This window comes from Falco punctatus, assembly GCF_963210335.1.
Source record: "Falco punctatus genome assembly, chromosome: 1".
NCBI classification, from domain to species: Eukaryota; Metazoa; Chordata; class Aves; order Falconiformes; family Falconidae; genus Falco; species Falco punctatus.
The window spans coordinates 120747450-120764653 of NC_137580.1; the positions used below are offsets into that span (position 1 = coordinate 120747450).

General features: G+C 43.7%; 2 protein-coding genes across 2 annotated transcripts in view; one reads left to right on the plus strand and one right to left on the minus strand.

Annotated features, from left to right (window-relative positions):
* Positions 1-5026, plus strand: part of ABCC3 (ATP binding cassette subfamily C member 3) — a 55248-nt gene extending 50222 nt beyond the window's left edge. Inside the window, exons 27-31 of the mRNA XM_080394078.1 lie at positions 852-998; positions 1942-2100; positions 2476-2642; positions 3693-3887; positions 4579-5026. Of these exons, the coding sequence (XP_080250204.1) occupies positions 852-998; positions 1942-2100; positions 2476-2642; positions 3693-3887; positions 4579-4687 (777 nt within the window). The 3' untranslated portion in view covers positions 4688-5026. The remainder of the gene's footprint in view (positions 1-851; positions 999-1941; positions 2101-2475; positions 2643-3692; positions 3888-4578) is intronic.
* Positions 5027-5732: 706 nt separating this feature from the next.
* Positions 5733-17087, minus strand: LOC308066710 (ankyrin repeat domain-containing protein 40-like). Its single transcript, XM_080394334.1, is given in 6 exon segments — positions 5733-8186; positions 9471-9652; positions 10520-10993; positions 12060-12208; positions 15295-15548; positions 15550-17087. Coding segments are annotated over 6 exon segments (1248 nt in total). The 5' UTR covers positions 15598-17087; the 3' UTR covers positions 5733-8045.
* Positions 17088-17204: the final 117 nt, after the last annotated feature.

Consider the following 17204-nt stretch of genomic DNA (forward strand, 5'->3'; position numbering starts at 1 on the left):
GAACTGTAATTTATGCTATCACAGCTCCAAATTATTACTGCCATCGTGCAGCTTGTGCTTAGCATCTCATTTTCTGCTGCTGTGAGTGGCTATAGCACAACAGAGATGAGTTTCACCATCAGAATATTGCTCCTGTTGGGTTTGAAGTGTTTGGTGCGTGGTCCTACCTGCATGGATGGTGCTGTGATCCTGCTGGGGAGCACAGCTGCAGTACTATTATCAGGCTATGCACGTGCTTTCAATACTATTTCTATTTAATCAACTTAATCAGTCCTCATCTCCCATGAGAAGAACATCTCTAGGAACTTTGTACTGCCTAATCCAGGAAAATCATCCAATCCTCTACCTTTTAAAAGTGGAAGATAGAGCTATGCTGGGAAGTCTGGTGCTTTGTGGACACACTGGGTTTTGTTAGTTGCGTGCACATGATGGGAGGCTAAGAATTAGGAAACGGAGGATCTGAGAAGAGCTGCAGTGAACAGTTCAGGAGATCAAGTATTTAATCTCAAAACTAAAAGGAAGCTAGACAAGATGCATGATACATGCCAGAGTTTGAGCTGGCATGAAACAGGCAGTGTTCTATTAGAGTTAATGGAAAAAAAATAAATTTATATCCATTGAGGATTTGGCCCTATATGCTCAGACCTTTTTTCCTGTAAACTTCACAACAAAGACTAAAATGTGTGGGTATTTAGGAATCCATGTTTTTTCTCTATTATTATAAGTGTATTTGATACTGAGATTTGATTTATCAGATATATTTCTAGTAACAAATGTTGATGTTTGTATCTGAGTTTGAATTATTTTTTCTTAAACCTATATAAGGCATTTCTGACTTCTGTTTTCCTTAGGCTCCCTGGATTATTGAGGGCAAGCGTCCCCCAGAAGACTGGCCATCCAAGGGAGAGCTGGAGTTTGTGAATTATTCAGTGCGGTACAGGAAGGGCTTGGATCTAGTGCTGAAGGGTCTGAACCTCCAAGTGCATGGTGGAGAAAAGGTGAGTTACCAGCTGTATGTCCTTACTAGCACTTTGCTCCGGGCTTCCAGTGGCAACCACAGAGCAGAGGACAGGATCTGCAAGCACACTTGCCGCAGTGGTGGAGACCTACTCAAGCTGACATTGCAGAAGCCAGCAGTGACAACCACGCTGTCGGTGTACCAGCATCCTCCAGGCTGGAAGCAGTAGGACCCGTCCGTAGGATTTTCTGGACTTTCCAAGTTAGTTTGGCAACAGGCTACTGTACGTAGGAGGCACCAGCACAAGTGACAAAAATTCAGTGACGACAATGCTTTTCTAAAGCAGTGCAGATGGGAGAAGGAATTCCAACTTTTTCCACTCCCTGGCTTTCCCTGTGAAATTTTTGGCATGAAAGGAAATGGCATTCTTTGCTTCCTGAATCAGGAAATTGTCTTTGTTCTGGGGCATTCATTTCTTCATGCTTCAGTTGAAAGTTCTGGGGTTTTCGTGCTGGTGACAGAACAATTAGCAAGGGGAAAGTCCTCCGTGGGATGTTATTGAGAGAGGAGAGTTATCCTTATACTAAGCAAACAGGATGACAATCAAACCACCTCCTGGAATGGAGATAACACATGCTCACCATGAAGTCTGAATTGCCTTCTGAAAAGCCTTTATTTTTTGTCTTTGAGTGATTGGACTCCTAGCATGGGTACTTGAGCTAATCGCCCAAAGTGATGTAGAATGGCTCTAGACCTCTGTACATATTTATATGCGGTATCATTCAGATGACGGGAATGGCAATATATACATTACAACGTATGACACCAGGTTTCTAGGGAGCGATGGTTAAATTCTTTCTTAGATTCTGATCTTGCATCAAACCTCTTAGAGGAATCTTGGGGGTTTGTTTGGGGGCTTCTTTGTTGGGTTTTGGTTTTGTTTTAACTGTATGCTTTGTTGTTAAACCTGCAATTTGTTGTAGATCGGAATTGTTGGCAGAACCGGAGCAGGGAAGTCCTCCATGACACTCTGTCTCTTTAGGATCCTGGAAGCTGTAAAAGGGGAAATTAAAATTGATGGTGTGAAAATTTCAGAGATTGGTCTGCATGACCTTCGATCGAGGCTAACAATTATTCCTCAGGTACTTTTTCTGTGTGTCACAGTAAAGGAAGGATCTCTTAACAGCTTGGCAAACCATAAATAATGGCTTAGCCACAGAGGAAAATGCTTTGTTACACTCAGAAAATTGTTTCAGAAAAACAAAATACTTCTACATTAAGTGGTCCTGTCCTGCCACCTTATAAGCTGATGCTGGGTGATGAAACAGGGTTTAGGATAAACCATCTTTATAAGTTGGAATGTGAGTTTTAAGTGTGTATAACGTCATGTATTTTCAGAGTGGATGGGGTTGGGAGGCGGCCTACCTGCAGTGCAACCGTGACTTCAAAGCAGTAACTCATATCTGTACTTAAAACAGCTAAAGCGCTTGTCTAATGAGAGTTGGTTTTATATCCAGGATCCTGTTCTCTTTTCTGGAACACTGAGGATGAACCTGGATCCATTTAATAAGTATTCAGATGAAGAAATATGGAAAGCTCTTGAACTGTCTCATTTGAAGAGGTTTGTCAGCAGTCAGCCATCCATGTTGGACTATGAATGCTCAGAAGGTGGAGAAAATCTTAGGTATGGAACGCTTGGACTAGAAACATACACCGAGCTTTCATTCAGCTGTAACAGTGAGAAACACCTGAGCAGAGGTTTACGCTGGTCTGTTGTGTCTAAAATGATTTAGCCACTCATTCGTGTTTCAAGAAAACCACGAAGGCTCAAACGCTTGTTTGCTGTTCTGCCTCTGCCACGAATGAGCTGATTCTTCTTTGCTGCTGGGAAGAATTTCTCCCAAACCAAAATCTTGTCTTACCAGTAAAGAAAGAAGTCTCAGGGTGACAGGCTGTTGGGCACAGGCAGTCCCTTAAACATGGTTTGGTAGGAAGGGAGATGCCGTGGTAACATCTATAAAACTGCAGTGCTCAGTAAGAGTCCTCTGTTTAAACTGACCCTTTAGCAATCTTTGTGTTCCATTATTATTTGGGAAACCCACGAAGACCTGAAAGGGGATGACAAAATGCCGTGCTTTGATGTGCTGCGTTGGTTCGTGAGACTGTGGTGTGACCAGACTATGTGTGATGAACGTTCAGCATCTTCTTCATCCTGCAGAGACACTCAGGGGCTGTGTCTGGGGTGTGTTTATAGCAGGGGAGGAAGTGTGGGCTGCCCAGGTGTGTGTATATATATATTTTATATTATTTGAAGGTAGAAAGGACTTACAGCCTCAGAACATTTTTTTCGGGTTTTTTACCTTTTTTTTTTTTTTTTTTAAAGTTTGTGTATACACAGTGTTGTTATAACCGTGTTTCTGAAAACTCAGGCAGAAGCATTGTAATTGTTAGTCTCCTTGGCTTTTGTCACAGTGATAGAAACGGGGCATTTGTTGGCTCTGGCAGCACTGGGTCAGGCAGTAAGTGAACACCTATGCTAAAACCAGCTGCGTAATGCTGCCTGTGTGTATCTGTGGGCTCTAGGGCTGACGGACCGGGCTGTTTGCTAAATACCGGGGGTTTTTGTTCGGTAGCTTCACCTGATGAGCAATCTGCTCTAGCACAAGTGATTCTGAGCGGTGGACAGCTATGGGCAGCGGGGGCTCGTTTCTGAAAGCTCTGTCTGTGCTTGCAGCGTTGGCCAAAGACAACTCGTCTGTCTGGCACGAGCGCTTCTTCGCAAGACGAGAATCTTGATCCTAGACGAAGCAACAGCAGCTATCGATCTCGAGACAGATGATCTTATCCAGATGACAATTAGGATCCAGTTTGAAGACTGCACAGTGCTGACAATAGCACACAGGCTGAACACAATTATGGATTACACAAGGTAAAAACCTTTTAATAGCGTGTGGTGGGCAGGCTCACCGCTTTACTGGGTACGTGGAGCAGCATTTAAAAGGGTCTGGTTTGTCTGTAGATAGCCACACAGATGCTCCTTGGGTAGAATGTAAGCCATGATGTTTAAGCTGTATAATCCTAGAATATCCAGACCCGACTTTGCCCCTGTTGGCGTAAGAACCAGGTTCTGTACTCACTAACCAGAGTTGCACAAGAGATACTACCCAGTTGCATAAATGGCGCTGTCAGCAAGCCTGTGGATCCGTTTTAAACTAGCAACTGCTGTAACTTAACTCACTAACATCATGTTAACAACTTTAAAATACGTTACTACATGATATTTTTTATCTCTTTGGCTTTCTGGCACAATATTTACAATTCCAGAAGTACCAGTATGACACTTTTTTTTCCTGTTTTTCTTTTTTTTTTTTTCACATCTACTCCCCCCCTTTATTACCCCTGGGAGACAGTGACTGTGCTGTACCTTTTTGAATCAAACAGCAGCTCAGGGAGAACATTTATCATCTGTTGTGTTTCAGGGTGTGAAAATAATTGAGCCAAACAAAGGCAAGGCAAAGATTAGAGCAGTTTGTGATAAAAAGGGATACCACATTTCTTGCAAGGAATTCTCTGACATATCTTCCCCTCCCTCCCTCCCCACCACCTTTTGTTTTGCACAGGGTTCTTGTTCTAGACAATGGAACCATAGCTGAATTTGATACACCTGCAAGCCTTATAGCATCAAAGGGTATTTTCTACAGTATGGCCAAAGATGCTGGACTAGCATGAAAAGACGGCCCCTTGGGTGTTTGGGTTGGGTTTGGGTTTGGGGTTTTTTTTTTAATATTACTGATCTGCCACAAAGTGACTTGTGAATGTACTGTAACTTACGAAACAGTTTTTGTAGTAGACTAAACTTGTGATATGTGAACAAAGTATTTTACAATTATAAGAACCAGAAAGTAAATTTTATATTTTTTAATATTTTCTACATACATGAAGTATTTTATTAAATGCCTTTTTTTTCCCAAAGAATGCCAAACAGCCTGCCAAGAAAACGTATCGCAGGGCAATATGTACTGTATGCAGGTTTATAATTAGTAAATTATACTAATGGTACAAAAGATACCTGTTTTGTGTGTTTTCTGTGTAAGATTTCATTGGGTTTGAATTGGGAAGACAGGAAGCAGTGACTCAGCTGAAAAATAGTGATATAATGCGTAATGTGGTTCCAACCCGTTCCTTTCCGTATTTCCCCTGGGACAAGGGAGTTGAATGCTTCAGCTTCAAAGCCGTCCGTTATCCCAGAACCTCTGGTGTCCCTGCCCAGGGCAATTTTAGCATCATAAAATTCCTCCTCGGCCTAAGAATTACAAGTAACGTGTATTTAAAACTAAACCTACAGATGGCTTAATATACATCATTAACTACACAATTTCAACCAACTTATTAGACTCCACCTAAGCCTGCAGGGATATGATTGGCACAGAAATGTTACAATTCTGCTGTACCTCTCTTACGTGCGAAGTCACTATGAGTAAGTCTCCCCTTGAGCCAAACATGCATGCCGAGCCAATGTGTATATAATTTATCTCGTTCAAGACTTAATCACCTGAAATAATGTGTGATTTGTTTTGCAGAAATAAAGATCTACTGCATTATTGATAACCAGGGCTCCTCAGATAAAAGGAGTACTGCGTTTAAGCAGTACTTGCTGCTAGTATCTGAGAGAATGTCTTTTGCTTTTGTTGTTCACTTCCTACACCAACGATTCTAGAAACCTACCTTGCAAGAAAAGTCCCCATGTTTTTCCACAAGTAAAGTTCAGAAAAACTTTGAGAAGACAAAAATAATCATTTATTAATTCTTACAAATGATACTTCTTAAACCAAAACAAGAATCTGCAGCCGAGCATTCATTTGACATTAACATTGCATATAGCAGAGCACAAAGTAATGAATTATTTATCATACACAGTAATGTAATGATTATACACTGATCAGATTGTTAGGAGTGTTAATAGTATCTTCTGTGTATAAACTGCACAAGGTATAAAAATACTCCTCGGAATGCATAGATAGCAACCAGCATGTGCGAGATAATCAGTGGAACAACAAAATCATCAACCCCGCTGCTGAGCTTTTCTCTAGTAGGTCTGACTGGCTAATCCTGCACCTTCGTGGATTTAGCCGGTGTTTAAACAGCCGATGCCTCCCTTGTATCGGTTCTGTGTGCCAGGGAGAATGCAACAGGCAGTGCGATACGTGGAACAACAAATTGTATTATTCCATGATACAGAATTTGATATACCACCAGCAGTTTGGTATAAAAACCAGATACTGCCAATGACTCGGACCATGTGTGACCTCCAGCACTTTTCAGAAGGGGGTATTCTGTTGCGACAGAACGTTCTACTGTTAGCCTGAACGAGACTGAAGCGCAGTCTCCTAACTGGCACACAGGCAATTTGGGATCTTTGCATGGATCTGTGCTTCCAGGTGAACACTGGCCATCCGACTACAGGGCGGACTGGGAGAGGGCTCCCTCTTGTGTGCTCAGTCTCGGCTGCTGAAGCTGCTCCCTGTGCACAAAGGACTAGTCACTGGATGAGAGAGAGAGAGCGGGTGAATTGGGTACCACTTGCTGCATTAGCTGGCACGCAGGTGACTGCCCCGGCTGCGGGGAGAAGAACGAACCCCGAGAAGGGAGACCGGGCTGTGCTGGACACCCAGCTCCGCGCGGGGGGTCACTTCAGACGCAGCTCTCGCCTCAGCATTCCCTCCAGCTGGTTTGGGGGCTCCCTGCTCAGCGTGCTGCTTTATAAATCCTGTCTACAGGCCCACAGACAATGTACAGCTAACTCGGGCTGTAAATGCTTAGCTAAGAGAACGATAAAATCCTTTGGTTGCTGTAGTTTTGAAAGAAACTGGGGGAAGGGAGGGGGAAGATGAAGAAACAAGAGGCAATTTTGCTCCAGTTTGGCATGTTCTCTTTGCCTGTTACCTCTCGTACTTTAGTTCGCTCATCTAATTCATAGTACATCTGCCGGTAGGCCACCAGAATAGAACCTCTTCCTCAAATGCAAATGACTGAGTAAATACGAAAATCCTCAAAAATTAGATAAAATCCAGCTCTTAAACACTTTTCCATTTATTTATTCTAGAATTTCATAGCATAGTCTAATTCTGAATTTTAAGTAACAGGAAAAATAGTTTTTTCCAGTAAACAACATGGGTAAACAGAAATAATTGGGAAGAAAGGAAATACATTGCATAGGAACATCAAGATTTAACGTCAGCCCAGAAAACCCTGGGCATTTCACTAGTTTCTTTTTACACAGGTAACTTTAAAGGTCCAAGATGCTGTCTTTCTGAGGAATTTAGAGGTAAGAGGAAAATAAAACTACAATTTTGTGCTTTTAAAAGGGGAAATTAAAGCAGCACTGGAGAAATGTGTTGTCAATACAGTAACAAAAATAGTATTTTATATTGCACGTGTCAATACTATATATTGACAGACAACGGTAAAATGGATTTTGGTTGAGAGCATATTTATGATTTGGATAATTACTACCGCTTTTTATTTTCAACCTGAGAAATAGGGAAAAGCGTAAACAGGGATTAAGAAATCACGGGTAGTAAGTCACTTGAGACATAGTTTTGTGCTTCTTCCACAGACTTAAACCCTTCTGGTTTTTTCCTTCTAAGAAAGATATGACTTAAAAGACACCATCTAAAAATTGAACATTAATGGTAATGGACTCAGTACAAATATTAAATGGGTTTCATGGCAGGTTTTTAGCTTGAGTACCTCTGCTATTTTATAGCAAACAAATTATTAAAACAGCTTAAGGTAAGCCTTTCCCTGAGAGCTGCTAACTCTGCAGTATTTGAAGATTATCTTTTTGTAAATTAAAGTGTTGCATTAACAGATAGTTCTACCAATACTTCCTTTGAATTAAGCTACTTTGATATCAAGAGTCATTACTCTTAGATTAACTAGAGGCTGTAACTGTGCATAACAACTAGTTTATTTCAAGGTTAACAAAATAGATATATTTTTTTCACATTATTAGCCCTTATAGATACTGTACTTCAAGTGTAATTTTAAAATGAGATACAAATCTTTTGTTTTACTCATTAAACAATTAGTATGTAAGTTCTGATGCCTTCTTGTTATAACCACTCCTTTCAGAAAGTGATGGGACTCTGAAAAGTAAGTTTTTGTCGCTTACTGTTAGAACAAGCTCCAGTTCTTGGAAATCCTGTAGCCTTGCAACATCTTTGTCCTTTAAATAAATACAGTAAGTTGTTAGGTGATAAACCATCCATTCAATTTTGCAGCGGTAAGTTAAAATAATAGGCTAGCACAAGGTATGTATTTATCCATAAATATGACAATTCTTTACAGTAAACTGGAAAGCAGACATCCTGTTGCATCTTACATTTATTCTGGGATCTATTCAGCTACTCAGCGAAGTCTATTTTTAGAAGGAATGCAACATGGACGATGAGTGCAAGCGATTAACAGAATTACACTTGTAAATACCTACTGCGTGCCACCCCCAGCTCCTCTTTTCCTCCCGCCTTGACAGCTCTTAGAAGCTCATGAATTAATTCTTGCATCTACCCAAGAAGGTGCTGCACACAGCATCCTCTAGCATCACAGAGCTGGCTTGGGCAAGGTCATTCGAGAGCCACGGAAGACACCCTCCCACAGCACAGGCTCCAGCTGTGATCCCCGCTGCAGCAGTACTCTGCTGCTAAACAGCATTAAATAGAATTAGTTTTGTATTATCTTGACGAATAATGAGAGTCCTGCAGTCCTACCCAGAGAGCCTGAAGTAATTAGAGCTGGAAATAACAACGGTCCTGTCAACAGCCTAAGCAGGCAAGTGACAGAATTGCTTGTGTCTTCCCCCCCTATGCTTCCTAACAAAAGAGTAAGTCATCTTATAGTCGGTGAAGATGCAGTGCAGGGAAGTCTATTAATCTAGGAGTAATCAGATTAGCCCACGCCTGACGCCAACAACGCTCTAGCGGGATTGAAGAGTGAAAGAAAGGTGAACGGTGAATCAATAGAACAGGTCAGCAGGTCCGTTTTCTGATTGCTGCCCAGGTAAATGGCACTGAAGTGAAAAGACAGCTACGTTCCGAGACCTGCACTCAGAATAATTCTGTAACACCTCTGTGTGTTCCGAAAGGACTGCACGGAGTCCTTACTGGACTAGCAAAACTCAGCTGAGCACTGCCAGCCTTTTCAATGCTGCCGGGTCACAGCAGTGTGGCATTGCACTGAATTTAAGGCTGCAGTAGAGAAACTGGATATTAATTGGGCTCAACACCAGATGTTTATGAAAGGAAATGATCAGGAAACTTGAGAACATTTTTACTAAAAGAAACCCAAACAACCGCTGACTGCTGGAAGCTGAAGGGAAGTTTTTTCATTTTGGGTTTGGTTTGGTTTTTTTCAACAGGAGCCTACGCAAGTGGCCAACAAATTATTTCTTTTTAATGGTAACCTAAAAGTCTTTTTTAGAAGTTGCCGCACATCAAAATTTAAGAGTTCTTACCTTTCTTAACATTGTATTTGGTAATTTTCTGATCTTCTGTACGTGCTCAGGATTAACACCCAGCTCACAGCAACTCACTCGGAGCAGTTCCTTATAGGTCAGGTCTTGTCTGTCCAGTTCAATTTCAATGAAGTCATTTTCTCTAAGATTAGGGTTTTGTATTCTAACTTTAAGCACCAGTTCTATTAGAAATAAGAAGGTACGTTAATAGGCAGATGCAGAGAGGAATTGGAAAAGATACCTCTATATTGACTTCCAAGCATTTCTTTGTTCTATTAACCTTGTTTGTATCATTTGTAATGATACAGGAACCCTCAGAAAGCAAAGTACTGGACATGTATGACCACAATTTTCATTAGACTGACTTTCATCAACCCATATGAAAAAATCATTACAAATCTAATACAGTGTGTGCGTATATGCATGCACAACCCCTTGCGTGAATACTCATCTTACTGGATTTAAACTAATTTAAAAGCAGATTATACAGGTTATCAATTTCCTGAGCAATCCAAGATTGCTTTTATTAGTTTTTGACTCTTTTGGTCATTGGTTAACTCCTCACTGCTAATTCAGGGCATCGGAACACTTTTTATTTCAAGAATGAAATACTGAACGGGAAGTGAAATTCCAGATTTCCTTCTTTAGGCAGGCAAAATTTACCTGCACAAATGGCAGCTCATGGAATTTCTCACCCCGGGACTCAGGTCTGCAGACTGAGCTGCGTGAGGCTCTCTCTTGGGCTTGCTGGCTGCTTACTCATGTTCTTTATTTGAAGCTTGGAGTGTGCTGTTTGGAGAATTAGCCTACCCAGGTGTTTGTATGCTGTTACAGCATTTGAGACAAATAGCAAATGTTTTCATCAATATTTTAGTAGCGGCTCCAGCAGAAACAGGGTATCTGCCTCTTTAATTCCCTTCAAATGTTTTCTGAATGCCTGAACCTGAAAATCTCTACAAGCGCTGTGAATACGTGTAACCCTGATGGGTTTCGCTGTCCGAGATTGGCAGAAGTTCCAAGACCAAGAGAGAAGAGACTGTTACTGTTACCTTGCATATTCAGTGGAAAAGCTCCTGTGAAGAAAACGGGCTGGAATGCCGGCACAGGTCCCGAACAGGAGCCGTTCTCTGGCTGCGGTACAGACTGATTCAATCCAGCTGGCGAAGGGGGACTTCTGCTCCAGGAGACAGATCCCTGGAACACTGGCCCTCTCTGAAGGAAGGGTTTGGAGCGTGGTGGTGCGGTACACCCTCGGGGCAGTGACGGCGCGCCTCCGGCATCGGCCGCCTCGGGAGCAGCGTGCCCGTGCTGCGGTGGCACACGTGCATAAGCCTCCAAGTCGGGTAAGGAGGAAGAGTCGGTGTCTTGCAGCTCTGAGTGTGAGATACTCCCATTCGCCGAGGGATCTGGAACACTGTTACTCGCAGTGTTATACACATACGGGAAAGGTGGGTTAGCCAGATAATTAGGGATGATTGGCAGATCTGCATCTGTGTTTAAGTCTGGGAGTTTGTCATCCTCCACTGTAAAACAAACAAAACAACATTCTCCAAGACTGACTTGAGGGGGAAAAAACAGAATTATTGCTGTTGCACTGTGAGGTTTCTTTTTGTCCCTCTTTTTTTACGGTGAGGGAGTAGAGTGTTAAAAAGCATCACAGGTTAAAAGATGAATCCAGCAGCATTATGCCTTTTTTTCTACAGTAAACAGAACAGTGCTCAGGTGTTGCAATACAGTAAACACAAAAGCAGTCTGCTTCTAGTAATTCTGGGGGTGCTATTTCCTTCTAAACGCTGCAATACTTTTGTTTTGTGTTGGTTTAATCCTTAGCCAGCATGTCGTAACATGGTCTCTGGTGGTATAACGCTATTGTCTTCATAATGTATAAGGCAATGAACAAAGGGTAGTATGTCCTTCGATATTAAGGCAGGGGATAAAGGGAAAAGAACATGCAGTACTGGGAGAGCTGAAACATTACCAATTCAACAGCTGGGAGACAATAACGAAAACAAAAACAGACAAGGGAATACAAAAGGGAGGAAAGAGGTTGTTAATCAACCACATTTCAAATTACATATCACCTCTAGCAGTGAAAGCCTATTCCGCTCCAACAGTTACAAAACATGATAAAAATGCTCTACCCATGTTCTTTAACGAGCTGTTTATCCAAAGCTGCTAATTTTTTATTTATTCAACACAGTGTCTAAGCTAAAACACCAGGAAAATTAGATGTTGCTCATGGAAGAGCTTCATACAAATTTGAGAGGTTTTTCTCCTGTTGCCCTTCTGAAAATAGGAAGCTGCATCTATCCTTCACTGGTTTAATCACAGCATTTTTCAAAATACCGTTTTTCTAATTTTACGGTATTTAGAAAAAAGTTTGGCTAGCTGGATATGGAATTTGTTGGTAATCCTCTTTCCTTAAACTTGGATTTCTTACCAAGTAAACACTCTAGAAATTAAGTCATAGTTATCACTCAAATCTGAACACAGTATCCTCAACATGCAAAATACAGATGGGAACATCTATGCTTTACACAGCCTTTCACGATGTCTTTGATGATGACATTGCACAGCAAACAGGTTTACCTCCCAACATCTTCCTTATCTCTTTCTTTGACGTTAATTGGGCTGGCCTTTCTCCTTTCTTGGTGAGGATCTCCTTGTCGGCTCCAGCGTGCAGCAGGTAAGCCACCACCGGAGCGTGGTTCCGTTTACATGCCCAGTGCAAACAAGTCCTGCACGTGGAAAGCGTTAACACTGTTTGAAATCTTAAAATCATAGCAGATTAACTTTTGCTCAATTTTTTTGCTAATGATTTCGTTATTCATCTTGCTGCCTGTAAGAACAATGACCTAATACATGTCTAACATGAAAAAGGTTTTAACGGCACCTTTCTTGGAAATTCACGCTGGTTGTGGAGCCTGCAGTGACACCTGCTGATGTAGTTGTCCCTTGCTCTAAAGCTCTTGATACCGAGTTACCACAGTTCTATTTTTAAAGTTCAAGATCCTTCCAATTTGGCATTTATTAGGCTACTAACTTTTCTGGAAACATAAATGTAAGAAGGTGGCTTGCGTATGCTATTTTAATCTTCGAAAGAATAAGTTGTACTTAAAATACCTCTGTTTGTGTGTGTATGTGAGCTTATAGGGAATACTTCCCTAGGATGCTATTATTACTCCTTAATTAATGCTGTCAGCACAATGACTTGCACTTTTTGGAAAGTAAGTGTTTAAAATATTGTAAGCATAGTTTCTAAGCACAGTTCTTTGCCCACTTGCTAGCTAGTCCATGCCCCAGCAATTCCAAAGCTTTGATCTGCAAACAACAGGTTTTCTGCAATCTGTAACTGATGCACAGAACTAATAACCTTTTTTTTTAAAAAAAAAAAATACTAATTGCAGTCGCTGACCTAGAGAGACCTAGTAAAGAAACATTCTAAAAGCTACTGGGTTTATTTAGTGTTTAGTACTGGGGACTTAAATGCACACACTATAACTTGCTATACAGTCTTACTATTCCTCCCTGTCCCAGGTTCTAGTGATGTTCGATCTTTCTCTAAGTTTTCATGTTTTCTTTTAATTCTCTAACTCTAGATGAAGGGAACTCTCCAGAAAAATGAACACACTTAACCCTTCTCCAAGTTTGTTTGTTTATTTTTTAGGAATTAAATAAAGCCAGGATAAATAATAAGCTTGTAAGGAAAACAAGTTTCAGTTGAAAGTCCAGCTCCAAGAAACATTTTCCACTTTGGTTTTTTGGTTGTTGTGTTTTTTTTCAAGGAACACTGCGAAGTTTTATCTTGACCAGCAACTCCCAACTTTGTATACAAAATTCTGCTCTTTTAAGTTTTCTTGTGTGTATGTAAGGGAAAAAGAGAAAATCTGATCTTTCAAGGGACACAGATCAGGTAAAACCAAGGGAAGACAAGGTAACTTGCAAAACTTTGTTCACTGTTATGTATTCTAACTTAATTAAACCCATCTTACCAGAAACAAAAGGCTTGGTTCTACAATTTCTTCTTACTAAAATTAATGCTTGACGGCAGAAAGTACCTCTGAATTAAAGGTAATGGGACTAGTCACAGCAGCAGGAGGTTACGTAGAATTAGATCCAACTGGAGAGACATGAACGTCAGTGTACGTATATGTATTATTTTTCTTCATAGACTATCCTAGGAAGGGTGCTACAAAATCTGTGTTTCAGAGGTGATACTGCCAGCAATATTGTAAAGTCCTGGCTTCTCTCTCCAAGGCTGGGTGGCACATTTCAGCTAGGAAGTGCCATTTTTAAATGGGATAAATCAATTTTGTCAGCAAAAAGTATTCCTGAATTTTTAACACCAAAGATCCCACAGAATCTGAATCCACAAAACTCAGAACAGGTTTGTTTAGGTTTTCTGTTCAGTGTTTTCTGGACTTTTCACTAATATCTCCTTGTGAAATAAGTGTGAACAGCCCGCATGAATTCATAAGTTCATTCACTGCCAAGTCATAAACTGCTTTGGACCAAAGTGGAGGGAGAAAATGCAAACAGCATGGCCGTGTTTGCTCTGAGCGTGTAAGCTGCTGGTTTATTTTGTAGAGACGGTGTGTAAACCTCAATAGCATTGCCCTTGTATTGGGATCCATCCTGCCCATTTCACGTGGTCTCATGCAGAGAGGCACCATCTACCCATGGATGTGACACGCATCAAAATGTGAGTACTCAGCACCTCTTAGCATCAGATGTACTAACAAGTTCACTGGAGAAATTTTAATTTTACAAGCAAACTTAAGTAACAGTGAGGATCCATTTATTGCCATAGTTAAAAATGACCAGATTGTGATTCTTAAAAATAATTATGGCAGATTTCTTTCATCAATTCCAGTTTCAGATACAAACTCATTCTGATGACAGGCAGCTGTTTATCTTACACACAAAGAGAATTCAATGTCCAATGAATCAGCTACCTTAAACTTTCACAAGTTCTAATTTTAATCACAATTTAAACCTCAAGTTGCAAGTGTTACACACTTCTCAAAATTGCTGATCTAACTTTCATCTCTAAAAGTCTAGCTCCTTCCCTCATTTTAGTCTTCCTATTTTTAATTACAACTTCAAGCACAGTACAGAACAGTAAATACGGGCTGAATTGAACTTATGGAAAACAGTTTTCAAAAATGGCTGAGGATTTCCTGTAAATCTGGCTTCAAATAACATTTTGTGTGCGTGTGTATTCATGTACACTTGTACATGTGCCTATTACAGAAAAGTCTTGGGTTTGGTGTCATCAGGTGGTATCCACATGAGATTTCAAAAATATTTTTATGTATCAGTGTCTGCGTGTATCACTGAAACAGCCTGCAAGTTCCCTGCTTGAAACGGACTCATTTTCAAACCTGATTTAGGAGTTAATAAAAAATATTTCTGCTGAGGCGAAGACCTGCTGCCATGCCGAGGTTTGGTTTTGACTGCCCTCACTGTCTCAGGCTGCCAGCATGCACTGCCAAAAAAAAAGGCACTATAAAGTAACAGCCTAGCGATCTGGAGAAGCAGAAGAGCAGAAAGATAAGGCAGGGGTGGGAAGGGGATGCGTGTTTGTAGCGGCGGTTGCCAGCTGCATCACTGTTTTTTCCTCTTTGGGACGGGGAGATCTGCATCGCGGAGGGTCTGGCAGCAGATCGACCTTGTAACTTCATTCTAAATTCAAACCGATTTGCGTTTTACGTGGAAACGTGAACAACCCACGGCAGCGTTAGCACTGGAAACCCCAGGCGAAGTCCCGTTCCGGCCCGGGGAGGGGGACCAGAGGGGGGAGACCCGGGAGGGGGGTCCTTACCAGCCGTTGACTTCGTTCTGGGAGTTGGGGCTGACCCCCAGCTCCACCAGCCGCCGCACCTCCTCCGCGTCCCCCAGCGCCGCCGCCTCCCGCAGCCGCTCCTGCCGCTCCCGCTCGGCGCCCGCCGCCGCCATCTCGCCGCAGCCGCCGGCCGCCCCCGGCCCGGGCCCGGCCCTCATGGCCCGCACACCGGGGCCAGCCTCGGAGGAGGGCCGGCGGCTCCGGCCGGTGCTACCCCCGCAGCGCTCCGGGCCGCGCCGCGCCGGGGGACCCTGTTACCGGTAACAACCCCGGCCCCGGCATCGAGTTCCGGGGAGCAGCCGGCCCGGCACGGCCCCGGCACGGCGCGCAGGGGCTCACCGGTACCCCCGTACCGCCTGCCCCGCTGCTGCGGGCTCCAGCTCCACCCGGCTGTTCTGCCTAGGAAATGCTCATCATCCTCCTGCATCCTCAGAGTAATCAATGAATCCCTAAAAATAAAATAAGAATTTAAAAAATCAACGTATGCCTGCAAATCAACAGGAAAGATTATAGGTAATTCCTGTGATTTGAATTGTTTGGTTTGAAAAGCTGGTTTTGGTCATTGTGGGTTTGTCCTAAACCAAGTTATGGGGGCACAGTGCAGCTGCTCAAAATGTCGCAACTATCAAAAGTCAAAATAATAATTTCAGAGTCCAGCCAGACCACTCAGCCATCTCCCTTCCAGCCTGCTCTGCACGATCCTGCTGCGGAAACCTGCCACAGTTCGGCCGCAGCGTACCCGTTTGCCGACTTGGGGCAACTGGAGCAATCCACGTAAAGCAGCTGAGACAGGGCGCCGTCCTGCCCGCCGTGCTCCCAGCCTTCCAAGCTGCATTGCATTGATTGCAATTACACTCTTGCAACACGTCCAGTGGGTCATTAAATCATTACAAGATTGCAAAGCTGGAAAGAACATGGTGGTGCCTTACAGGGCCGGGAAATGGAGGCGGCACTGACAGATGGCAGAGGGGAGACTCGGTGGGCAATGCCCGCACTGGCATGGCACGGAGCTGTTGGTCATCCTGAGTGAGGCTGCAGTGAGTCCTGTGGGTTTTGCAGGACTGGCAGCATAGAGACTTAAAGCTCTTACAATTTCACGCCAATAGGACGTTCAAAATTATTTTGAGAACCTGGGAAATAGCTGGAAATCGGTATGTGAAAGTCAGTAAAGATGAGGTACAACATTACATCTAGAAAGGGGGAAAACCCCAACAAAATGAGCAGAAACTGGTTCCAAGACCAAACAGGATGCGTTAGGTTAAATCTGAGGGCCTTTCGGTTCCCCTCGTAACGTGTCAGTAGAATTCCCAAGGGGATGCCCACTGCCGAAGGGCCTCAGGTGGTCCGTGACTGCGCACCAGAGGGGGTTTTGGTGCCTTTGAGCCCGCTACGGCATCGAGGGGCCGCACTACCCCTCCTGCTGCCCCTGGGTCCGTCCCCCCCTCCAGTCACAAGCAGCGCTGCCAAGGCTCCCACCTCAGCACCTGTGCCCAGGCCGCAGCCCAGCACCACGAGGCTGGCGCCCGGCAGCCCCCGCACACAGCCAGGCCACAGCCCAGTGCCACGACACCCCGCAGGGCAGGAGGCTGGTGCCTGGTGACCCCCACACCCAGCCAGGCCTTGCTGCGGGGCCTCCCCGTGCCCCCCTCCCCGGTGGTAACGCCGCCTTGGCACCTCTCGCCTGCCGGGGCCATCAGCGGCCGACGACACCCCCAGGACGGGCCACGGGAAGGGGACCGGCCCCCTCCTACCCGGCCTTCCCCGCCGCCGCCGCGGCCCGGGAGCCGGCCCGGCGGGGAGGCGGCGGGCCCCGGGTGGGCAGGGCCGCGGGGCCGCCCCCACGCGAGGCCGCGGGCAGGCCCGGCCCGCGCTCCGCAGGCCCCAGAGGC